The 25,993-nt window shown below is 39.7% G+C and overlaps 2 protein-coding genes across 6 annotated transcripts; both read right to left on the bottom strand.

Annotated features, from left to right (window-relative positions):
• Window positions 1–21,186, bottom strand: LOC125905660 (zinc finger protein 391-like). Of its 5 annotated transcripts, none has more exons than XM_049603795.1 (4): window positions 21,004–21,186; window positions 20,744–20,874; window positions 7,445–7,724; window positions 1–1,606 (listed from the first exon to the last, which is right to left on the bottom strand). In XM_049603795.1, exons 1-4 carry the CDS (start codon window positions 21,173–21,175, stop codon window positions 525–527), a joined length of 1,665 nt encoding a protein of 554 aa, XP_049459752.1. In that variant the 5' UTR covers window positions 21,176–21,186; the 3' UTR covers window positions 1–524. The 5 variants fall into 5 exon arrangements, with proteins under 5 accessions (XP_049459752.1, XP_049459753.1, XP_049459751.1 ...); XM_049603796.1 differs by lacking the exons at window positions 20,744–20,874; window positions 21,004–21,186 and adding exons at window positions 11,074–11,108; window positions 11,238–12,103 and having other exon boundaries at window positions 3–1,606; window positions 7,445–7,817; XM_049603794.1 differs by lacking the exons at window positions 20,744–20,874; window positions 21,004–21,186 and adding exons at window positions 10,978–11,108; window positions 11,238–12,102 and having other exon boundaries at window positions 3–1,606.
• Window positions 6,265–14,740, bottom strand: LOC125905665 (zinc finger protein OZF-like). The gene is made up of 4 exons (XM_049603803.1): window positions 14,490–14,740; window positions 13,956–14,360; window positions 10,537–10,704; window positions 6,265–7,276 (listed from the first exon to the last, which is right to left on the bottom strand). Exons 1-4 carry the CDS (start codon window positions 14,659–14,661, stop codon window positions 6,762–6,764), a joined length of 1,260 nt encoding a protein of 419 aa, XP_049459760.1. The 5' UTR covers window positions 14,662–14,740; the 3' UTR covers window positions 6,265–6,761.
• Window positions 21,187–25,993: the final 4,807 nt, after the last annotated feature.

Raw genomic sequence — 25,993 nt, 5'->3', positions numbered from 1 at the left:
GGCAGGATGAAAACGTAAGTGATCCAACATCTCTAGAGGGTTTATTATTGTTAAATCATCACAGTACAAATCTTTAGTGTTTGGATACATAGATGAGTTAAAAAAAGAGAACACATGTCTTTGGGCACAGATCATTAATATTCATTCACTTTTCATTACTACTGTATAAGCTGATCTGTTGACAGCACCATGGAGTACATCATCTACAGTTTAGCTTGTAGTCAGCTGTGGCATTGATGCATTTACAAAATACCAAAAAAATTATCAAATTAAATGTAGCAGACAAAAAAAGAAAGGTCTCCAGTTGACATGAGGTGTCAAGGTTTTTCAAGTATGTTTTCAATGTGCTGTAATTCTGTGGCTCCTCACTTCTTTGACTTCTTGTGTGTTTTAACCATGAGCCACCAGAACTGAATCGTCTCCTATATGATTTTTGAAATACAAGGCTACTTGCCTGTATGTGATTTCATGTGGTTTATCAAATGACACTCATTAAAGTATCTTTTCCCGCAGATCTTGCAAAGTTACGGCATCTCATCGGCGTGGGCTCTTCTTCTGTGGACTAACAAGGTACCGCTCTGTCCAAAATGTTTTCCACAGGTTTTGCAAGGATACGGTCTCTCACCTGTGTGGACTCTCATGTGGACTGACAAATCATAACTGCGTCTGAAATCCTTTCCACATGTCTTGCAAGAATACGGCCTCTCACCTGTGTGGATTCTTGCGTGAACTTTCAACTCTGCTGTCAGAGTGAATCTTCTCCCACAGGTCTTGCAAGGATACGGCTTCTCACCTGTGTGGGTTCTCGTGTGGAATAACAATTGATTACTGCATCTGAAGTTTTTTCCACATGTCTTGCAAGAATACGGCCTCTCACCTGTGTGGATTCTTGTGTGAGTTTTCAAATCTGTTGTCCGACAGAATCCTTTCCCACAGGTGCTGCAAGAATATGGCTTCTCTCCTGTGTGGGTTCTCATGTGGACTGACAATTTATAACTGCATCTGAAGTTTTTACCACATGTGTTGCAAGGAAATGGCTTCTCACCTGTGTGGATTCTTGCATGAATGTTCAGAGTTGACATATGACTGAATTTTTTCCCACACGTGTTACAACAATAGGGCTTCTCTCCTGTGTGGACCCTCAGGTGTGAAATATAACGAGACTTAAACTTGAAAGCTTTCCCACAAGTGTCACATTTAAAAGGTGTTTTACCTGTGTGAGTATTATGATCAGTCTCTGATAAGTTGGGGTTGTCTACACGCTTAGTGTGACTTCTGCGCTTGTTACATCTATTCTGTTGTTCTGGCTCTGCTTCTCCACTTGATGTTGAGTCTCCTTCCTCATCTTCACTCTCAGCTCCATGAGAGCTGTGACAGAGGAGCTGCTGCTCACTTTCCTCATCACTAGGAGTCACTAGAAAGGTCTCAGTCTCCTGCTTCACTTCAAGCTGCTCTCCCTCCTGACTGCTGCACACTTCCTCCTCTTCCTCTTTAATCTGTGGAGGCTCTGGCTCCTCTTGGTCCACACTGGAGCTCCTCTCCTCAATACAGAGCTGCTGCTCAGCGACAACCTCCTCCTCCTTACACACATCTTGCTGTGGGAGCTCTGGAGGGACACACAACAAAAGGAACACATACTACTCTGATGGAAAACAAGAAAATGCTCACATGCGACCTGGTTTTATAAATATTAGTTTTCTATTTTGTGGGATTAAAATAATAAAGTGCTACTCACCTATTCTGTGTAAGTTAACTTCCGGGTTCCAAGCTATATCCAACAGTCTGCGCTGACGGTCGATCTCTTTCTCGTATTCGACGATAGTTTTCTCAAAAACTCCCAATATTTCTTCAGCAGCAGCAGTTAGTCTCTCGCTGACAAACCCTCTCAAATACTCAACTGAAGACATTGTTGCTTCATCACAATTACAGTCACTCCAACTTTTCCTCACGGACAGACCTGCTTAAATTCCCTCGCGACTGCGTTTCTGTTGTTTACTTCCGCCGGATGTTGCACTGATAAGTTCCGACTGTGGGGCGTATGTTGTTTTTTTGTTCCCCCTATAATTGTTTAAAACGAAACCAGCATCAGTGCAGAGACGAGTTGTCCGAATATAATTTGTTGAACTCAACAGAGGATGAGATGAGATATAAGTTAAGCTAAGTTAAATTGATATAAAATTGGATAAGATAAAATAACTTAAGCTTAGATAAGTTTGGATAAAATAAGAGACAAACTGAGCTAAGACAAGATAAGATTGGATCATTTAAGATAAGATAATGTAACATAATTTAAGATAAGACAAGACAAGAGATAAGATAAACTAAGATAAGATTGGATAAGATAACATTAGAGATAAGCTGAGCTTAGTTTAGCTAAGATAAGACTCGACAAGATAAAATACGATAAGATACGATACGATACAATATGATACGATAAGATAAGCTAAGATAAGAAATTAGCTGAGATAAGCTTAGCTCAGATAAGATTGGATATGATAAGATAATTTCAGACAATATAAGATAGGACAAGATAAGAGACAAGCTGAGCTAAGCTACGCCAAGATAAACTAGGATGAGATAAGATACGATAAATTTGGATGAGAGATAAGCTGAGCTGAAGTACGCTTGGCTAAACTAAAATAAGATTGGATAAGCTAAGATAAGATAGGCAACAGTAACAGAACAGAAGCTTCCTGCTGTAGTTAAACTAAGCATAGGAGCTGAACTCAGGAAACTCCAAGGCACTCTCTTTAGAAAAATTAAAAAGCCTTTATTGTTATGGCTTGGTCGTCTTAAACCTTTCAAAATTACGACACATTTTGGCATACAAGCCTTCGTCAGGGAGTCAAACAGTTTTCAAACTGGAAAAGACTTCCTTAAAAGCTTTCAAACCAGCAATCAGAGGCCTCCACTTGACAGAAGCAGGTTTAGTGTTGTAGTACTATACAAAGACCACTAGATGTCCTCAATAGAACAGAATTTTCATGACTACATACAAAGGTTACATACAATGCATGCATCACTACAACAATTATGGTTTACAGGTCGACAAAAAACAACAAACCAAACACCATAGAAAAAACACAGTTAATCAAAGGAAGACACTAAAATCAAGTTCTTCGTTCAGGCCTGGGTATCTAGTAGCCTGCAGTTTGTCAATCCAGAAACATTCTCTCTGGTTTAGTTTTTTTTGCCTGTCTCTTCTTCTTAGTGACAGTGGTATATGGTCAATCCCACATGCCTGTATGGTGGATGGGTCACTATTATGCTGCCCCATGTTGTGTCTCACCATAGGATAGTTCATGTTGCCTGTGTGGATTGCAAATTTATGTTCAGCCAGTCTGTCCTGCAAACGTCTCTTTGTTCTTCCTATATAAAACACTTTGCAGTCAGGGCATTCCAGTATATATATAACAAATACAATTTTACAGTTTATAAAATGCTTAATGGTAAATTGTTTTTTGGGATACAACATCACCAAAGGTTTTGGTCTGTAATACATTTGTACAATGATTGCAGCGTTGACATTTGTAAGACCCTTTGGGCTTAGATCCCAACCACGTTTGTAGGCCTTCTGGTTTCAAATGGCTCTGGACCAGTTTGTCTCGAATCGTAGGACATCTCCTGAAGGTGACCAGAGGTGACCCAGGAAACATCTGGCCAAGCACATCATCACTTTCAATAATACCCCAATTTTTTCTTATCATTGTCTTAATTTGTTCTGCCTCTGTACTATATGTAGTGACAAAAATGGGTCTGTCTTTTGTTGGCTTAGGTGGATTTCTTTGTAGAAGTGATGCCCTGTCTACATGTTTGGCCCTGGTGGATGCTTTCTGGAGAGTTGTGCTTTCGTAACCCCGTTCCTTAAAATGTGACATCATCTCTTGTGCTTTACACTCAAAAGCATTATCTTGGTCACAAATTCTCCTGACTCTCTGGAATTGCCCATAAGGAACATTTTCCTTCAGCCACTCAGGGTGGAAGCTTTTAGCATGCAGAATGGTGTTCCTGTCAGTAGGTTTTCTAAATACTGAAGTGCGTAGGGCACCATGATTGTCTTTAAAGATAGTCAGGTCAAGAAAATTAATACAATCTTTACTATATTCCACAGACAGTTTAATGTTGGGAAGAATGCTATTCAAAAAAGCATGGAAATCTTTCAACTCTGCCTCTGACCCAGACCAAAACAAACAAACATCATCAATTAAACGTCCCCACCAGACAATGCATTTGAAGTACGCATTCTTTTCCTGATTCAAGACAACGTCTTCTTCCCACTTTCCCAGAAACAGACCTGCATATGATGGGCTGTAGCAGGCCCCCATGGGACAACCTTTTATCTGTTTGAAAGTCTTATCCTGGAAGATGAAGACATTATTATTCAATGTCCATTCAGTTAATGACAGTAAGAAATCAGTGGGTGGCATTTCCGACTCAGGTCTCTTACTCGTGATCTTATTCAGAACATCTGTGGTGTCTTGGACAAATGCCGGAAGTGAAGGCAAAAGAGGTTTGATAAAACAGTCAATGTACTTAGAGACTGGTTCAGTGAGACTGTCATTTCCAGAGATCACAGGTCTCCCTGAAGGGTTCTCAACACACTTATGGATCTTGGGTAGCATGAAGAATGATGCCACTCTTGGGTTTTCATTCCACAAAAAAACAAGTTCAGATTCAGAGATCCAGTCGTTGTCTTTGGCCACATGTAGTAGTTGTCTCAGTTCCTCTTTAAGAGACTCACTAGGGTTAAATGTCAGTGGTTGATAAAACTCTGTGTTGTTTAACTGACGGAAAGCCTCTTTTACATACATGTCCTTTCCCCAAATTACTATAGCACCACCTTTAACTGAATTTTTAATTACTAGATCACTGTCTTTGGATTGTGTTTCCAAAGCCTTCTTTTCAGTGAGAGGCAGATTACTTTGCCTGGGTGCTCTTTTATACTTGAATAAAATTTCAATGTCATAGTTCACCTTTATAGCAAATGCATTTAATGCAGTATTCGCCAGAGATGTTGATCACAACTTGTGTCTGGTTCTGCTCCATGTCTAACTATCCTATGGCGAGGCACTACATGGAGCAGCATAATAGTGACCCATCCACCTTACAGGCCTGTGGGATTGACCATATACCACTGTCACTAAGGAAAGGAGACGGGCAAAAACAACTAAACCAGAGAGAATGTTTCTGGATTGACAAACTGCAGGCTACTAGATACCCAGGCCTGAACGAAGAACTTGATTTTAGTGTCTTCCTTTGATTAACTGTGTTTTTTCTGTGGTGTTTGGTTTGTTGTTTTTTTGTCGACCTGTAAACCATAATTGTTGTAGTGATGCATGCATCGTATGTAACCTTTGTATGTAGTCATGAAAATTCTGTTCTATTGAGGACATCTAGTGGTCTTTGTATAGTACTACAACACTAAACCTGCTTCTGTCAAGTGGAGGCTTCTGATAGCTGGTTTGAAAGCTTTTAAGGAAGTCTTTTCCAGTTTGAAAACTGTTTGACTCCCTGACGAAGGCTTGTATGCCAAAACGTGTCGTAATTTTGAAAGGTTTAAGATGACCAAGCCATAACAATAGAGGCTTTTTAATTTTTCCAAAGAGAGTGCCTTGGAGTTTCCTGAGATATGAGATGAGACAAGATGAGATGAGATGAGATGAGATACACCTTTATTGATCTCATTATTGAGAAATTCCAGTGTTACAGCAGTCAAGTGGAAAGAGTCAGATTAAAGATTTCAAATTTAAACTTAAAAACATAAAACTTAAAAAACTAGGCATGCAAAATAAGTACAAAATTACAATAAACGGCGATAACAACAATAATAATAATGAGAAGTGAATAATAATGAGCAGCAGTGAATGAAAATGAGCAGTGGATAAAGGGAGCACATCTAGTGCAAGTGATTGTATGTGCAAAACAGCAGATAGCTGTGGTGTCCATAAAGTGTCCATAAAGTACATAGCTTTTGCTATATATGATTGTCCCACATAAAGAGCACCTCAAGCAAACAATTTGAGCCCTGGAAGCGCTCCCCTACAGACATTTTGGAAGCATAGGAGCTGTTGTGTTGGGTTGTCATTTACCCCCCTGACTGAATTTAAGGTCCTCATCAAAACCTCAAAGGTGGAAGTTTGATTTAACTCCAGTACTGTGCTCATGACAATGTGTGAAACACTTGTTATGGAGTGTCTTAATTTTGAGCAGCTTTTGACAACCATTTGCAAATTAGGGGTTTTATGCAAATAGAGTTACCAACATCACCAACCATAATACATGACAATACACAGCTCAGAGAAATGCTGCAGACAAAAAAAGAACTGGTAGGCAGGATGAAAACGTAAGTGATCCAACACCTCTAGAGGGTTTATTATTGTTAAATCATCACAGTACAAAGCTTTAGTGTTTGGATACATAGATGAGTTAAAAAAAGAGAACACATGTCTTTGGGCACAGATCATTAATATTCATTCACTTTCATTACTACTTTATAAGCTGATCTGTTGACAGCACCATGGAGTACATCATCTACAGTTTAGTTTGTAGTCAGCTGTGGTGTTGATGCATTTACAAAACACCAAAAAAAATATCAAAAAAAAGACAACACCCAAGTTGGCAAGATGTGTTGGGAGTTTTTTTTAAGTGTGTTTTTCAACATGCTATTATTCTATGGCTCCTCATTTCTCTGAGCTCCTGTGAATTTAAACCATGAGCCATGAGAACTGAATTGTCTCCGATATGTTTTCTGAAATACAAGGCTACTTGCCTGTATGTGATTTCATGTGCCTTGTTAAATGGGACCCATTAAAGTATCTTTTCCCGCAGATGTTGCAAAGGTACGGCTTCTCACCGGTGTGGGCTCTTCCAATGTGGACTAACAAGGTACTGCTCCGTCGAAAATCTTTTCCACAGGTTTTGCAAGAATGCGGTCTCTCAGCTGTGTGGACTCTCATGTGGACTAACAAGGCATTATTATGTCGAAAATGTTTTCCACAGGTCTTGCAGGAATACGGCTTCTCACCTGTGTGGATTCTTGCGTGAATTTTCAAATGTGTTGTCCGAGAGAATCCTTTCCCACATGTGATGCAAGAATATGGCTTCTCACCTGTGTGGAATGTCAGGTGTTCTTTCAAGAGAGCTCTTTGTGTGAAATCTTTCCCGCATATCTCACATTCAAACGGCTTCTCTCCTGTGTGGATTCTCATGTGGCGAATCAAGTGACTCTTACATCGGAAATCTTTTCCACATGTGTTGCAACAATACGGCTTCTCACCTGTGTGCACTCTTTTATGAACGTTCAGAGTTGACATTCGATTGAATGTTTTCCCACACGTGTTACAACAATACGGCTTCTCTCCTGTGTGGATTCTCAGGTGTCTATCAAAACGAGACTTAAACTTGAAAGCTTTCCCACAAGTGTCACATTTAAAAGGTGTTTTACCTGTGTGAGTATTATGATCAATCTCTGATAAGTTGGGGTTGTCTACACGCTTAGTGTGACTTCTGCGCTTGTGACGTCTATTCTGTTCTTCTGGCTCTGCTTCTCCACTTGATGTTGAGTCTCCTTGCTCGTCTCCTTCCTCATCTTCACTCTCAGCTCCATGAGAGCTGTGACAGAGGAGCTGCTGCTCACTTTCCTCATCACTACGAGTCACTAGAAAGGTCTCAGTCTCCTGCTTCACGTCAAGCTGCTCTCCCTCCTGACTGCTGCACACTTCCTCCTCTTCCTCTTTAATCTGTGGAGGCTCTGGCTCCTCTTGGTCCACACTGGACTTCCTCTCCTCAATACAGAGCTGCTGCTCAGCGACAACCTCCTCCTCCTTACACACATCTTGCTGTGGGAGCTCTTGAGGGACACACAACAAAAGGAACACATACTACTCTGATGGAAAACAAGAAAATGCTCACATGCCACCTGGTTTTATAAATATTAGTCTTCTCTTTTGTGGGATTAAAATAATAAAGTGCTACTCACGTATCCTGTGTAAATTAACTTCCGGGTTCCAAGCTATATCCAACAGTCTGCGCTGACGGTCGATCTCTTTCTCGTACTCGACGATAGTTTTCTCAAAAACTCCCAATATTTCTTCAGCAGCAGCAGTTAGTCTCTCGCTGACAAACCCTCTCAAATACTCAACTGAAGACATTGTTGCTTCATCACAATTACAGTCACTCCAACTTTTCCTTGCGGACAAACCTGCTTAAATTCCCTCGCGACTGCTGCGTTTAAATTGTTTACTTCCGCCGGATGTGGCACTGATAAGTTCCGACTGTGAGGCGCATGTTTTTGGTTTTTTTTTTGGGTTTTTTTTGTGTTCCCTCTTTAATTGTTTAAAATCAAACCAGCATCAGTGCAGAACAAGTTGTCCTAAGGACAAACAAACCTGCTTGAACTAAGTCAATGAAACAATACAGAAAACGGGACCGTTGAAATTATTTTGCTTACTTCCGCCGGGTGTTACACTCTCAAGTTTCGACAGTCGTGTATTTTTCGTTCCGCCCTCAACTGTCGGCATTTTTACTGAACAATTGTTTAACCCCAGCGTCAGGGTTGAAATTACTTGTAAAATATTTGCAATGGAGTGTTTCACCTATGAGTAGATTTTTGACACCCATTTGCAAATCGTGATTTTTGCATGAAAGTACTGTGCAAATAAACTTATCAACCTTAACAACACAATGGATGACAATATACACAGCTAAAAACAATAAGGACACATTTAGTCATCACAGTATAACAGCAAATCAGATAAATTTCAGGGATATCAATCTGTCCATTTAGGAAGCACAAGTGATCGTGAATCAGTTTCAGCTGCTTTGGTGCAAATCAAAGTGACAACAGGTGCAATGGAGAGGCAAAAGCAAGACAACTCCCAAAAAAGTAAGGTTTCATATGTGGTGTCCACAGACAGTTGCTCTCTCCTTATCCTTCCTGACTGATTCTTCTCTAGTTTGCATTCTCCTCATGTCCTTGTCACTACTGGTAGCATGAGGTGGTACCTGCAGCCCAATCAGGTTGCACAGGTAGTCCAGCATCTCCAGGATGGCACATCCATATGTGTGGTTGCAAGGAGTTTTGTGTCTCCCAGCACAGTCTTAAGAGCACGGAGGAAATAAGGAGACAAGGAGAGCTCGACAGGGCCGTAGAAGGGCATCAACCCAGCAGCAGGACCAGTATCTGCTACTCTGTGCAAGGAGGAACAGGAGGAGCACTGCCAGAGCCCTACAAAATGACCTCCAGCAGGCTACTGGTGTGCATGTTTCTGACCAAACTGTCAGAAACAGCCTCCATGAGGGTGGCTTGAGGGCCCGACATCCTTTAGAGGGACCTGTGCTCACAGCCCAGCACTGGGCAGCTTGATTGGCATTCACCAGAGATCAGAGTGACTGATGATTTTGGTTTCTACTGACCGTTGCTACATCATTTTGTTCTCAGCAAATTATACAATGTACATCAGTCAGGATTTTCAACTTGAATAACTGCTTCATCAACATCTGGTGTGCCATTTAGGTGTTCCCTTAATTTTTCACAAATAAGAAAGATGCTGGAAAAAAAAGACTTGATGGCAGGATGACAAAATGAGTGATGCACACCCCCAGTTTATGAAATGAAATCATCATCATTCAAAGCTTTATCAATAGAGTGCATACATTAGATTAAAAAAATGTTTACACATGTCCCTCTGGACATAGATCATTAATATTCATTCACTTTTCATTACTACTTTATAAACTGATCTGTTGACAGCACCATGGAGTACATCATCTACAGTTTAGTTTGTGGTCAGCTCTTAAACCCTAACAACAAAAATTATCTACGTGGGTGCAGGTACAAAATCAAATCAAAAATAGCAGACAAAAATTGAGAAGACTAGTTCGCAAGAGGTGTTAGGAGGTTTTTCAAGTATGTTTTTCAACATGCTGCAATTCTGTGGCTCCTTACCTCTGAGTTCTTGTGTGTTTTAACCATGAGCCACCAGAACTGAATTGTCTCCTATATCATTTTTTGAAATACAAGGTTACTTGCTTGAATGCAGTCTCATATGCCGTGTCAAACGAGAGCCCTCAAAGTATCTTTTCCTGCAGATCCTGCAAGCGAACGCTTTTTTCCTGTGTGGACTCTTCTCATGTGGTCAGACAAGTTTCCACTCTGTTTAAAAAATTTTCCACAGGTTTTGCAAGAATAAGGCTTCTCACCTGTGTGGACTCTCATGTGAGTTCTCAAATATGTTGTCCGAAAGAATCCTTTCCCACAGGTGCTGCAAGAATATGGCTTCCCTCTTGTGTGGGTTCTCATGTGGCAAATCAAGTGACTTGTGTATCGAAAATCTTTTCCACATGTTTTGCAACAATAAGGCTTCTCACCTGTGTGGACTCTTTTATGAGCTTTTAGAGTTGACATCAGACTGAATGTTTTCCCACATGTGCTGCAAGGAAACGGCTTCTCTCCTGTGTGGGTTCTCATGTGGCGAATCAAGTGACTCTTATATCGAAAATCTTTTCCACATGTGTTGCAACAATACGGCTTCTCACCTGTGTGGACTCTTTTATGAACGTTCAGAGTTGACATATGACTGAATGTTTTCCCACATGTCTTACAACAATACGGCTTCTCTCCTGTGTGGATTCTCAGGTGTAAATTAAAACGAGACTGAAACTTGAAAGCTTTCCCACAAGTTTCACATTTAAAAGGTGTTTTACCTGTGTGAGTATTATGATCAGTCTCTGATAAGTTGGGGTTGTCTACACGCTTAGTGTGACTTCTGCGCTTGTGACGTCTATTCTGTTCTTCTGGCTCTGTTTCTCCTCTTGATGTTGAGTCTCCTTGCTCGTCTCCTTCCTCATCTTCACTCTCAGCTCCATGAGAGCTGTGACAGAGGAGCTGCTGCTCACTTTCCTCATCACTACGAGTCACTAGAAAGGTCTCAGTCTCCTGCTTCACTTCAAGCTGCTCTCCTCCTGACTGCTGCACACTTCCTCCTCTTCCTCTTTAATCTGTGGAGGCTCTGGCTCCTCTTGGTCCACACTGGAGCTCCTCTCCTCAATACAGAGCTGCTGCTCAGCGACAACCTCCTCCTCCTTACACACATCTTGCTGTGGGAGCTCTGGAGGGACACACAACAAAAGGAACACATACTACTCTGATGGAAAACAAGAAAATGCTCACATGCCACCTGGTTTTATAAATATTAGTCTTCTCTTTTGTGGGATTAAAATAATAAAGTGATACTCACCTGTCCTGTATAACCTTACTTCCGGTTTCCAAGCTATATCCAACAGTCTGCGCTGACGGTCGATCTCTTTCTCGTATTCGACGATAGTTTTCTCAAAAACTCCCAATATTTCTTCAGCAGCAGCAGTTAGTCTCTCGCTGACAAACCCTCTCAAATACTCAACTGAAGACATTGTTGCTTCATCACAATTACAGTCACTCCAACTTTTCCTTATGGACAAACCTGCTTAAATTCCCTCGCGACTGCTGCGTTTAGATTGTTTACTTCCGCTGGTGTTACACTGATAAGTTCCGACTGTGGGGCGTTTTGAATCAAAGAGCATGGATACCAAGAGGCTAAGCTCCGTTGATTTTTTGCCAACAGCCACTAGGGGCGCTGCCGCCATTTTGGACTGTTGAGCTTGGACTGTTGCGCCCAGACAACATGCAAGATGTCAAGGAGAGAGGAGGAAAAAAGTAAAAGAAAACAGTGTAGTGCAATTAACTGATTAAATAACTAATATCAATTTAATATACCAGTTTTGTTTTGTTATATATACATATATATCTGAACTGATTACTGCTTTAGCATTAAAATATATCATATTAAAATGGCCTACATTATTATTTTTACTGTCCCCTTACTGTACAAACTTTAAGTAAATCTTTATTCCTAACTATGTGACGTCGCCATTAATGTGTTTCACGTTAAAATATTGTTTTGTTTTTTCTTAATTTGTATTTTTTGGTAGATTAGCATATGGGGTGATTTTGAAGGATTAATTAAGTTAATCTTCTCATAAGTGGATGTAATATGTAGAGATGCCATCTAGGCCGTTTTTCTTTGTTTTTTTTTTTTTTTAAAGTCTATATTTTGCTTTACAAAAACGTGAAAAAGCAGCTGTGACCAAGCTATCATGAGGTGAGTAGCATTGTAAGCATAATTAATGGCGATATACTTCAGCTTCGTCTGTTTTTGTATGCAAGCGGGTCTGCTGCAGTCTGCTGACAGTCCAGAATGGCGGCGGTAGGACGCATGGGCGAGTCTGTTGCTCTGGGGCGTTCTATTGAGCTTCCCCTCTTCATATCCATGCTCTTTGATAGAATTGTTTAAAACCAGCATCAGTGCAGAAACGAGTTGTCCGAATATAATTTGTTAAACTCATCAGAGGAACTGTCGCCACTTAATTTTTTGTCCCCATCAAATCCAAACGTGTAAACTACACAAAGTAGTCAAGACACCCACCCTCAAATTTTGACATTTACATACAAGTTTCATGACCATAAATCCATCAACATAATCAGCCAATACAATAAACAATTAAGAGAAATGCAGCTGTTGCAAACATGAATGAAGAAATAAATAACATTTTAAAAAGGAGGGAAAAGGACTCACTGTAAGATGAAAACATTATTGATCCAACACTAGAGGGTTTGTTAACTGAAATCATCAACATACAAAGCTTTTCTAACTCTCAGACCTGGAGATGCTGTGCTGGAAAAACCTGATTCACTTTTTCATCACACCCAAACAGATGTTTAAACAAACTGTCACCCAGCTATGCTGCTGGAAGGAATGTGGAGAAATCATGGTTGACCATGTCCATATTTTCTGGTCTTGTCCTTCTGTTCAGACTCTCAAAAGGAATTAGCAACAATCATTTCAAAAACTTTGGGTTTCATTCACTTTTCATTACTACTTTATAAGCTGATCTGTTGACAGCACCATGGAGTACATCATCTACAGTTTAGTTTGTAGTCAGCTGTGACATTGATGCATTTACAAAATACATTACAAAATGTAGCAGACAAAAAAAGACAGGTCTCCAGTTGACATGAGGTGTCAAGAGGTCTTTCAAGTATGTTTTCAATGTGCTGCAATTCTGTGGCTCCTCATTTCTTTGACTTCTTGTGTGGTTTAACCATGAGCCACCAGAACTGAATCATCTCCAATATGACTTTTGAAATACAAGGCTACTTGCCTGTATGTGATTTCATGTGGTTTATCAAATGAGACTCATCAAAGTATCTTTTCCTGCAGATCTTGCAAAGTTAAGGCTTCTCACCGGTGTGTTCTTCTTCTGTGGACTAACAAATGACAACTACGTCTGAAATCCTTTCCACATGTCTTGCAAGTATACGGCTTCTTACCTGTGTGGATTCTCATGTGGACTAACAATTGATGACTGAATCTGAAGTTATTTCCACGTCTCGCAAGAAAATGGCTTCTCACCTGTGTGGATTCTATGAGCATGAGCTTTCAAATCTGTTGTCCGAGAAAATCCTTTCCCACATGTGCTACAAGAATATGGCTTCTCACCCGTGTGGATTCTTGCATGAACTTTCAAATCATTTTTCCGAGAGCATGTTTTCCCACAGGTGTTGCAAGAATATGGCTTCTCACCCGTGTGGATTCTTGCATGAACTTTCAAATCATTTTTCCGAGAGCATGTTTTCCCACAGGTGTTGCAAGAATATGGTTTCTCTCCTGTGTGGATTTTCATGTGGCCAGTCAAGTGGCTTCTATATCGGTAAACTTTTCCACATGTGTTGCAACAATACGGCTTCTCACCTGTGTGGATTCTTTTATGAGCGTTCAGAGTTGACATATGACTGAATGTTTTCCCACAGATGTTACAGCAATACGGCTTCTCTCCTGTGTGGATTCTCAGGTGTGCATTAAAATGACACTTAAACTTGAAAGCTTTCCCACAAGTGTCACATTTAAAAGGTGTTTTACCTGTGTGAGTATTATGATCAATCTCTGATAAGTTGGGGTTGTCTACACGCTTAGTGTGACTTCTGCGCTTGTTACGTCTATTCTGTTCTTCTGGCTCTGCTTCTCCACTTGATGTTGAGTCTCCTTGCTCGTCTCCTTCCTCATCTTCACTCTCAGCTCCATGAGAGCTGTGACAGAGGAGCTGCTGCTCACTTTCCTCATCACTAGGAGTCACTAGAAAGGTCTCAGTCTCCTGCTTCACTTCAAGCTGCTCTCCCTCCTGACTGCTGCACACTTCCTCCTCTTCCTCTTTAATCTGTGGAGGCTCTGGCTCCTCTTGGTCCACACTGGAGCTCCTCTCCTCAATACAGAGCTGCTGCTCAGCGACAACCTCCTCCTCCTTACACACATCTTGCTGTGGGAGCTCTGGAGGGACACACAACAAAAGGAACACATACTACTCTGATGGAAAACAAGAAAATGCTCACATGCGAGCTGGTTTTATAAATATTAGTCTTCTCTTTTGTGGGATTAAAATAATAAAGTGCTACTCACCTGTCCTGTATAACCTTACTTCCGGTTTCCAAACTATATCCAACAGTATGCGCTGACGGTCGATCTCTTTCTCGTACTCGACGATAGTTTTCTCAAAAACTCCCAATATTTCTTCAGCAGCAGCAGTTAGTCTCTCGCTGACAAACCCTCTCAAATACTCAACTGAAGACATTGTTGCTTCATCACAATTACAGTCACTCCAACTTTTCCTTATGGACAAACCTGCTTAAATTCCCTCGCGACCGCTGCGTTTAAATTGTTTACTTCCGCCGGATGTGGCACTGATAAGTTCCGACTGTGGGGCGTATATTGTTTTTTTCTGTTCCCCCTTTAATTGTTTAAAACGAAACCAGCATCAGTGCAGAGACGAGTTGTCCGAATATAATTTGTTGAACTCAGCAGAGGAACTGTCGCCCATAGACATATATACATAGACGCCGCATTGACTGCCGCTGCCTATCAGAGCCGACGTCCTCGCCGGCCGCCATCTTGGATGGGACTCGCTTCGCCTCCACAGTGTATATATGTATATGTATGTGTATATATGTATGTGTGTATATACATATATATATATATATATATATATATATATATACAGTACAGGCCAAAAGTTTGGACACACCTTCTCATTCAATGCGTTTTCTTTATTTTCATGACTATTTACATTGTAGATTCTCACTGAAGGCATCAAAACTATGAATGAACACATGTGGAGTTATGTACTTAACAAAAAAAGGTGAAATAACTGAAAACATGTTTTATATTCTAGTTTCTTCAAAATAGCCACCCTTTGCTCTGATTACTGCTTTGCACACTCTTGGCATTCTCTCCATGAGCTTCAAGAGGTAGTCACCTGAAATGGTTTCCACTTCACAGGTGTGCCTTATCAGGGTTAATTAGTGGAATTTCTTGCTTTGTCAATGGGGTTGGGGCCATCAGTTGTGTTGTGCAGAAGTCAGGTTAATACACAGCCGACAGCCCTATTGGACAACTGTTAAAATTCATATTATGGCAAGAACCAATCAGCTAACTAAAGAAAAACAAGTGGCCATCATTACTTTAAGAAATGAAGGTCAGTCAGTCCGGAAAATTGCAAAAACTTTAAATGTGTCCCCAAGTGGAGTCGCAAAAACCATCAAGCGCTACAACGAAACTGGCACACATGAGGACCGACCCAGGAAAGGAAGACCAAGAGTCACCTCTGCTTCTGAGGATAAGTTCATCCGAGTCACCAGCCTCAGAAATCGCAAGTTAACAGCAGCTCAGATCAGAGACCAGATGAATGCCACACACAGTTCTAGCAGCAGACCCATCTCTAGAACAACTGTTAAGAGGAGACTGCGCCAATCAGGCCTTCATGGTCAAATAGCTGCTAGGAAACCACTGCTAAGGAGAGGCAACAAGCAGAAGAGATTTGTTTGGGCCAAGAAACACAAGGAATGGACATTAGACCAGTGGAAATCTGTGCTTTGGTCTGATGAGTCCAAATTTGAGATCTTTGGTTCCAACCGCCGTGTCTTTGTGAGACGCAGAAAAGGTGAACGGATGGATTCCACATGCCTGGTTCCCACTGTGAAGCATGGAAGAGGAGGTGTGATGGTGTGGGGGTGTTTTGCTGGTGACACTGTTGGGGATTTATTCAAAATTGAAGGCACACTGAACCAGCATGGCTACCACAGCATCCTGCAGCGACATGCCATCCCATCCGGTTTGCGTTTAGTTGGACGATCTTTTATTTTTCAACAGGACAATGACCCCAAACACACCTCCAGGCTGTGTAAGGGCTATTTGACCAAGAAGGAGAGTGATGGAGTGCTGCGGCAGATGACCTGGCCTCCACAGTCACCGGACCTGAACCCAATCGAGATGGTTTGGGGTGAGCTGGACCGCAGAGTGAAGGCAAAGGGGCCAACAAGTGCTAAACACCTCTGGGAACTCCTTCAAGACTGTTGGAAAACCATTTCAGGTGACTACCTCTTGAAGCTCATGGAGAGAATGCCAAGAGTGTGCAAAGCAGTAAGTAAAACATGTTTTCAGTTATTTCACCTTTTTTTGTTAAGTACATAACTCCACATGTGTTCATTCGTAGTTTTGATGCCTTCAGTGAGAATCTACAATGTAAATAGTCATGAAAATAAAGAAAACGCATTGAATGAGAAGGTGTGTCCAAACTTTTGGCCTGTACTGTATATATATATATATATATGCAGTATTTATATACTGTATAAACACAATATACACAATACAAAACATAGTATAGCACATTATGTATAGCACACCTTTGTGCACATATTCACTTTTCCACCAGCTGTGCTGCCAGTATCCCCTGCTGCTCATCCTTCTGTATCTTTTTTCAAATTATCTTGACCACAGTCCTATGTTCATAGTTATAATACCAATACCAAAATTAATTTCAGTGTTTATGTAAATATTGAAAATGTTTTTTTTTTACTACTTTTGAGGGATCACAGCAGTCAGTGTAATAAGAATAAGAAGAACTTTATTAATCCCCAAAGGAATTTTCAAAAAAGTCTGTAAGATCATCTATTTAACAAAGAATTATTAAGTCTGATGGCTGTGGGTATAAAAGAGAGTGAGTGTGTGTGAGAAATAAACTCAATCAACAATCAAGCTTTTTCTTTATTAAAATATATTAATACATTTATTAATATGCTATATTATTAATATGCTATACTATGTTTTGTATTGTGTATATTGTGTTTATACAGTATATACAGTATAGCCTATATATATATATATATATATATATATATATGTATATGTGTGTTTGTGTGTATATCTATATCTATCCATCACACTCTGGGGTTGAGGTGAATAAAAGAACTGTGTTATGACCTAAATAACATGCTGTTGCTATCTGCAGAAAGTATTACAGCATGAAATCCCGCATTTTTAATGTACGAAAGCATCCTGTATCATAACTACATGTGTGCCGTTTGTAACAAACCAAACCTCGTGAAAATCAGTTGAAAATTCAGTGAGTTATTCTATTTTACTTGTGCATACAGATCCTTCCTCAACAGAAGTGAATGCACTGTGGAGGTGAAGCGAAACCCATCCAAGATGGCGGCCGACGAGGACGCGCTCAGACACTCGATGCGGCGTCTATGTATATATGTCTATGCTGTAGCCAGTTAATTTTATGTCCCCATCAGATCCTGAACATGTAAAATACACAAAGTAGTCAAGGTGTCTCAACTTTGAGCACTTTTTGACACCCACCCTCAAATTATGACATTTACATACAAGTTTCATGACAATAAACTCATCAACATGACCAGCCAATACAATAAACAATTAAGAGAAATGCAGCTGTTGCAAACATGAATGAAGAAATAAATAACATTTTAAAAAGGAGGGAAAAGGACTCACTGTAAGATGAAAACATTATTGATCCGACACTAGAGGGTTTGTTAATTGAAATCATCAACATACAAAGCTTTTCTAACTCTCAGACCTGGAGACGCTGTGCTGGAAAAACCTGATTCACTTTTTCATCACGCCCAAACAGATGTTTAAACAAAGTGTCACCCAGCTATGCTGCTGGAAGGAATGTGGAGAAATCATGGTTGACCATGTCCATATTTTCTGGTCTTGTCCTTCTGTTCAGACTCTCTGAAAGGAATTAGCAACAATCATTTCAAAAACTTTGGGTTTTAAGATAAGACATAAAATTGGGTAATATAACATTGGATGAGATGAGATGAGATGAAATGAGATGAGATGAGATGTAAGCTAAACTAAGCTAAGCTAAGTTAAATTGATATAAGATTGGATAAAATAAGAGATAAACTGAGCTAAGACAAGATAATATTGGATAATTTAAGATAAGATAAGACAAGAGATAAGATAAGATAAGCTAAGATTGGATAAGATAAGATAAGATAACATAACATAACATAACATAACATTAGAGATAAGCTAAGCTTAGTTTAACTAAGGTAAGACTGGACAAGATAAAATACGATAAGATTGGATAAGAGATAAGGTATGCTAAGGAAAGCCAAGCTAGGACTGGATAATACAAGATAATTTAAGACAATATAAAATGCGATACGATAAGAGACAAGCTAAGCCAAGCTGAGATAAGAGATGAGCTGAGATCAGCTTAGCTAAAATAAAATTGGATAAAATAATTTAAGATAATATAAGATAGGACAAGATAAGATACAAGCTGAGCTAAGCTACGCCAAGCTAAGCTAGGATGAGATGAGATGAGATGAGATAAGATTGGATAAGAAATATGCTAAGCTTGTCTAAGCTGAGATAATATAGGCAAAAGTAACAGAGCAGAGGCTTCCTGCTGTAGTTAAACTAAGCATAGGAGCTGTTGTGTTGGGTTGTCATTTGCCCCCCTGACTGAATTTAAGGTCCTCATCAAAACCTCAAAGGTGGAAATTTCATTTAACTCCAGTACTGTGCTCATGACAATGTGTGAAACACTTGTTATGGAGTGTCTTAATTTTGAGCAGTTTTTGACACCCATTTGCAAATTAGGGGTTTTATGCAAATAGAGTTACCAACATTACCAACCATAATACATGACAATACACAGCTCAGAGAAATGCTGCAGACAAAAAAAGAACTGGTAGGCAGGATGAAAACGTAAGTGAACCAACACCTCTAGAGGGTTTATTATTGTTAAATCATCACAACGCAAAGCTTTAGTGTTTGGATACATAGATGAGTTAAAAAAAGAGAACACATGTCTTTGGGCACAGATCATTAATATTCATTCACTTTTCATTATTACTGTATAAGCTGATCTGTTGACAGCACCATGGAGTACATCATCTACAGTTTAGTTTGTAGTCAGCTGTGGCGTTGATGTATTTACAAAATACCAAAAAAATATCAAAATAAAGATCACACACACAAAAAAAGACAGCACCCGAGTTGGCAAGTGGTGTTAGGAGGTTTTTCAAGTGTGTTTTTCAACATGCTATTATTCTGTGGCTCCTCACTTCTCTGAGTTCCTGTGAATTTAAACCATGAGCCATGAGAACTGAATTGTCTCCTATATGTTTTCTGAAATACAAGGCTACTTGCTTGTATGTGATTTCATGTGCTTTGTTAAATGGGACCCATCAAAGTATCTTTTCCTGCAGATCTTGCAAAGGTACGGCGTCTCATGTGGGCTCTTCCAATGTGGTCTAACAAGGTACTGCTCTGTCCAAAATCTTTTCCACATGTTTTGCAAGAATATGGTCTCTCACCTGTGTAGATTCTTGTGTGAGCTTTCAAATCTGTTGCCCGAGAGAATCCTTTCCCACATGTGCTGCAAGAATATGGCTTCTCTCCTGTGTGGATTTTCATGTGGCCAGTCAAGTGGCTTCTATATCGGTAAACTTTTCCACATGTGTTGCAACAATACGGCTTCTCACCTGTGTGGATTCTTTTATGAGCGTTCAGAGTTGACATATGACTGAATGTTTTCCCACAGATGTTACAGCAATACGGCTTCTCTCCTGTATGGACTCTCGGGTGTGCATTAAAACGAGACTCACACTTGAAAGCTTTCCCAACAAGTATCACATTTTAAAGGCGTTTTACCTGTGTGAGTATTATGATCAATCTCTGATAAGTTAGGGTTGTCTACACAGTTAGTGTGACTTCTGTGCTTGTGACGTCAACTGTGTTGCTAAGATAAGATAAGATAAGATAAGATAAAATAAGATAAGATAAGATAAGATAAGATTGGATAAGAGATAAAATAAGATTTGATAAGATATGATAAAATAACATTAGAGATAAGCTAAGCTTAGTTTCGCTACGATAAGATAAGATAAGATAAGATAAGATAAGATTGGATAAGACAAGCTAACCTAAGCTACACTAACTTAAGACTGGATAATATAAGATGATTTAAGACAATATAAGATAGGATAAGACAGGAGACAAGCTAAGCTAAGCTAAGCTAAGCTAAGATATGATAAGCGATAAGCTGAGATAAGCTTAGCTAAGATAAGACTGGATAAGATCTCTGATAAGTTGGGGTTGTCTACACGCTTAGTGTGACTTCTGTGCTTGTGACATCTATTCTGTTCTTCTGGCTCTGCTTCTCCTCTTGATGTTGAGTCTCCTTGCTCGTCTCCTTCCTCATCTTCACTCTCAGCTCCATGAGAGCTGTGACAGAGGAGCTGCTGCTCACTTTCCTCATCACTACGAGTCACTAGAAAGGTCTCAGTCTCCTGCTTCACTTCAAGCTGCTCTCCCTCCTGACTGCTGCACACTTCCTCCTCTTCCTCTTTAATCTGTGGAGGCTCTGGCTCCTCTTGGTCCACACTGGACTTCCTCTCCTCAATACAGAGCTGCTGCTCAGCGACAACCTCCTCCTCCTTACACACATCTTGCTGTGGGAGCTCTGGAGGGACACACAACAAAAGGAACACATACTACTCTGATGGCAAACAAGAAAATGCTCACATGCGAGCTGGTTTTATAAATATTAGTCTTCTCTTTTGTGGTATTAAAATAATAAAGTGCTACTCACCTGTTCTGTATAACCTTACTTCCAGTTTCCAAGCTATATCCAACAGTCTGCGCTGACGGTCGATCTCTTTCTCGTACTCGACGATAGTTTTCTCAAAAACTCCCAATATTTCTTCAGCAGCAGCAGTTAGTCTCTCGCTGACAAACCCTCTCAAATACTCAACTGAAGACATTGTTGCTTCATTACAATTCCAAACTATATCCAACAGTATGCGCTGATGGTCGATCTCTTTCTCGTACTCGACAATAGTTTTCTCATAAACCCACAAACCCTCTCAAATACTCAACTGAAGACATTGTTGCTTCATTACAATTGCAGTCACTCGAAGTTTCACTTATTGGACAAACCTGCTTAAATTTCCTCGCACCTCAATAGTACCCAACTGCAGCCGTGGTTTAAACCACGTCCTACAAACCACGACCACGATGATAAACCGTGCTAAACAGAACAAGAAGAAGAAGAAGAAGAAGAAGGAGGAAGCACAAAGATAGGCTAAGATGGCGATGCCGACTCAGGTAAGACTACTACTCAAACATTGTTTTAAATGCTAACGTTACTTTTAATTCCGTTTCGTGTCATCTTTTGCACTGTATGTCAGTGACTAAACTACAAAAACAAGACCTTTAAATGGACATGCACATTAATGAGGCATTGCCCTGGGGGATTATATTGCAGCTAGCTCACCCTAGACCAATTCAAAAAGTTGCTGTCCTGATTTGTCATTTTGAAACACCAAAACATTTGGAACAATCCAAAAAGCATAATTTGACCATAATCAGATTTTGTAAAAGTGTAAAAGTTATACTGTTGACATGTATGTACTGTATGCAGATTTTAAATAAAATAGCTTTTTATTCCCTCTATTGTGCTTCAGTAGCTTTTATATAAATGTAAGGGCTAGTGAAGCCAAGTATTCAGGTGTATGCATTTAGGATAGCTAAAGTAGGACAGGGCCTTTTTTAAAATGGGGTTTGGGTTGAGTCTAGGAAATGATACCTACGTGTGAGCCATGCAGTTTTAGCCTTGACTGAGCTCTTACATCGTGTTGGAAGCCTGCCGTATTAAATCAGTAACAAACAATATATTCTTGCTTTAATCCTTTATTTCTCTTTAATAACTTATAAAGTAAGGAAGTATGAGTTTTAATCATATTTTATTCTCCTACAGTCCACTTTTCTGGATGGCACAACAAGCCCAGAGCTAAAAGTAGAGTAGATCTACACAGGGTCTCACTGTCAACAACTTAACTGTTCTATTATTGTCACTGTTAATCATTTAGCTTGCGATAGACAGTCTGGAGGCTACATTGCCCTGCAGTTGAATTATGTCTTTTTTGTTCAACATCAGATGCCTGGACATTGATAACAGGAATTGATAAGCTCTGAGACATGTGATATCAGTTCCAATTGTTCTCGATTTCCCATCCCTAATTGACCTATGGCTAAGTGCATCGTCACATTCCATATTATATTCATAGGTCTTATGAACTGTCAGCAGTGCTTGAAACAATGAAATACTATCTTATTTTGAGTTTATTAGCTCAATTGGAGGTCCACTCATTCAATCTGCAAAAGTTTAGGTTCTATGCATCGACACTCTGATCAGATACAAATATGTTCTGACACAGTTATTGCTCTGAAAATGTACTGTTTATCAATGCATGTATTTACAAAACCGTAGGCTACGTAATTCTTTTTTTGTCATTTTCTCTCATTCTTTTCAGAATATAGTGTCTACAAATGCCACCTAGGTTGCGTGGCCAGCAGTCACTATCATTATGGCTTTTGCCCAAAAATAATAATAATAATGACAAAAAAAGAACACATGGTACCTTTCAGTGGAGCTGCATCTAACTTTTGTGTCCATAGAAATGTAGAATTAATGTAAATGGTTTTGGTTAACCCTCGTGTTATGTTGTGGGCCAAAGTGACCTGTTTATCATTTGTAATAAAATTTGTTGCTGGCTGTTTGATCCGTCTGTTTGGGTTTTTTTTCCTAAAACGAATCTTTTCAACTTTTGTGTTTTAAGGTACATATTTTAAAGATTTGTGTATGGTCAGATTTATTTTACTAGTCTTGTCTTTTGCAGTCTTGTCTTTTTCTCAGGCCGGCTCCAGGGTCAGGACACTCAGGGTGCAGGCTCCGATCTCAGGCTGGCTCCAGTGTCAGGACACTCATGACACAAGAAGCTGGTGCATCTGCTTACACTGTGAACCTGACGCTCTTTTAAACAGGCTTATACATACTTTAACTATGCAGTAATCTCAGCACACGTAGAGGGTAGGAGTAGTTACTTGAAACCATTAATCAACATATTCATTAGTTATATTATATATATATATTCAAAATAAGTTATATTCATATTCTTTAATTATTACGTTTTTTTATAGCCTCAGCATTTCATGTATAACATTTATTCATTCATTCATTCATTCATTCATCTTCTAACCGCTTCATCCTCTTGAGGGTCGCGGGGGGGCTGGAGCCTATCCCAGCTGACATTGGGCGAGAGGCAGGGTACACCCTGGACAGGTCGCCAGACTATCGCAGGGCTGACACATAGAGACAGACAACCATTCACGCTCACATTCACACCTATGGACAATTTAGAGTTATCAATTAACCTAGTCCCCAATCTGCATGTCTTTGGACTGTGGGAGGAAGCCGGAGTGCCCCGAGAGAACCCACGCTGACACGGGGAGAACATGCAAACTCCACACAGAAGGGCTCCCACGCCCGGGATCGAACCGGCAACCCTCTTGCTGTGAGGTGAGAGTGCTAACCACCACCACCGTGCCGCCCTGTATAACATTTATTTCATTTAAATACATTATTTTGCCTACTATTACATCTGATGATTCCACCCAAGTCTTTTTATATGATTTACTTTACACCTGAATATCTTGAAGACATAGAGTGAAATCAGATTTTTAGCTATGCTTAAATATAACAATGTCAGCATATGTGGAGGAGAGGAATAGTTAAAGCTATATTTATTTTCTGAAACCTACCTGTGTTTTTCATCATGGTATAATGAAAATAAATTATTAGGTGCTTCATTAACATAAATAACCCTTTTATTGAAGAATATTAGTCCTCTATTTCACATTCACAGTATGCCAGATACCATCATCGGCCAGAAATCTCCTCTGAAAACTTCCACGTCTTCAATATTGGGGAACTTAAACTGAAACAGCTCCAGGCTGACCTCTTTCTCCAGGTCATCAAGCATCTACATAACACAAAAAAGTCAACAATTAGTAAAAGTAGAGACTGTAATTATAATGAAGCAACAATGTCTTCTGTTGAGTATTTGAGAGGTTTCGTCAACGAGAGATTGACTGCTGCTGCTGAAGAAATATTGGAGCTTGAAAGCTTTCAAGTTTAAGTCTTGTTTTAATGCACACCTGAGAATCCTCAAGGGAGAGAAGCTGTATTCTTGTGATGTGTGTGAGAAAAGATTCAGTCAAAAGGCAACACTGAACTTTCACACAAGAATCCACACCAGTGAGACGCCGTACCTTTGCAAGATCTGCAGGAAAAGATACTTTAATGGGTCCCATTTAACAAGGCACATGAAATCACATACAGGCAAGTAGCCTTGTATTTCAAAAAAACATGTATGAGACAATTCAGTTCTGGTGGTTCATGGTTAAAATAACAACTATCTTATGTTGTCTTAAATTATCTTCTATTATCCAGTCTTAACTTAGCTCAGCTTAGCATACCTTATCTCTTCTCTTATCCAATCTTATCTAAGCTATACTAAGCTTAGCCTATCTCTAATGTTATGTTATCTTATCTTATCTTACCTTATCCAATCTTATCTTAGTTTATCCTTCCCAGCCTTACCTTAGATCATCAAATTTTTATTTTCTCTTAGTTTATCTTAGCTTAGCTTATCTCTTATCCAATCTTATTTCATCTTATCTTAAATTATCCAATCTTATCTTGTCTTGAGTTATCTTATCCAATCTTATATCAATTTAACTTAGCTTAGCTTGCCTTATCTCATCTCTTATCTTATCTTATCTTATCTTATCTTATCTTATCTTATCTTATCTTATCTTAAATTATTCAGTCTTATCTTAGATTATCTTGAATTATCTTATCTTACCTTATCTTCCATCCATCCATCCATCCATCCATCGTCTAACCGCTTCATCCTCTTGAGGGTTGCGGGGGGGCTGGAGCCTATCCCAGTTGACATTGGGCGAGAGGCAGGGTATCTAATCTCATATCTTGAAATCAAAGTTTTTGAAATGATTGTTGCTAATTCCTTTCAGAGAGTCTGAACAGAAGGACACGACCAGAAAATATGGACATGGTCAACCATGATTTCTCCACATTCCTTCCAGCAGCATAGCTGGGTGACACTTTGTTTAAACATCTGTTTGGGCGTGATGAAAAAGTGAATCAGGTTTTTCCAGCACAGTGTCTCCAGGTCTGAGAGTTAGAAAAGCTTTGTATGTTGATGATTTCAATTAACAAACCCTCTAGTGCCGGATCAAAAATGTTTTCATCTTACAGGGAGTCCTTTTCCCTCCTTTTTAAAATTGAATGTTTTATTCATTTATGTTTGCAGCAGTGGCATTCCTCTGAATTGTATATTGTATTGGCTGGTCACGTTGATGAGTTTATTGTCATGAAACTTGTATTGAAATGTCATAATTTGCAAGTGGTTGTCAAAAACTGCTCAAAGTTGAGACACCTTTACCACTTTTTGTATTTTCCACATTTTCCACTTTGATTTGATGAGGACAAAAAATTAAGTGATAACAGTTCCTGTTCTGACTTCACACAAGTGATAATGAGGCAACTCATCTCTGTAAAAAAAATAATGTTCTGTAAAAAGGCCGACAATAGGCTCTGTGCACCGGCTCCACTAGTTCCGGAAAGGAAGGCATGAGTATTTCCTCTCCGATTGGATTAAGTGATTAATCAGGTGTGTGCTGGGTGTGCCGCACATCTGATTAATCACTAATCAGGA

The sequence above is a fragment of the Epinephelus fuscoguttatus genome, linkage group LG18 (assembly GCF_011397635.1).
Source record: "Epinephelus fuscoguttatus linkage group LG18, E.fuscoguttatus.final_Chr_v1".
NCBI lineage: Eukaryota > Metazoa > Chordata > Actinopteri > Perciformes > Serranidae > Epinephelus > Epinephelus fuscoguttatus.
This window is presented reverse-complemented; position numbering and strand designations above follow the sequence as displayed.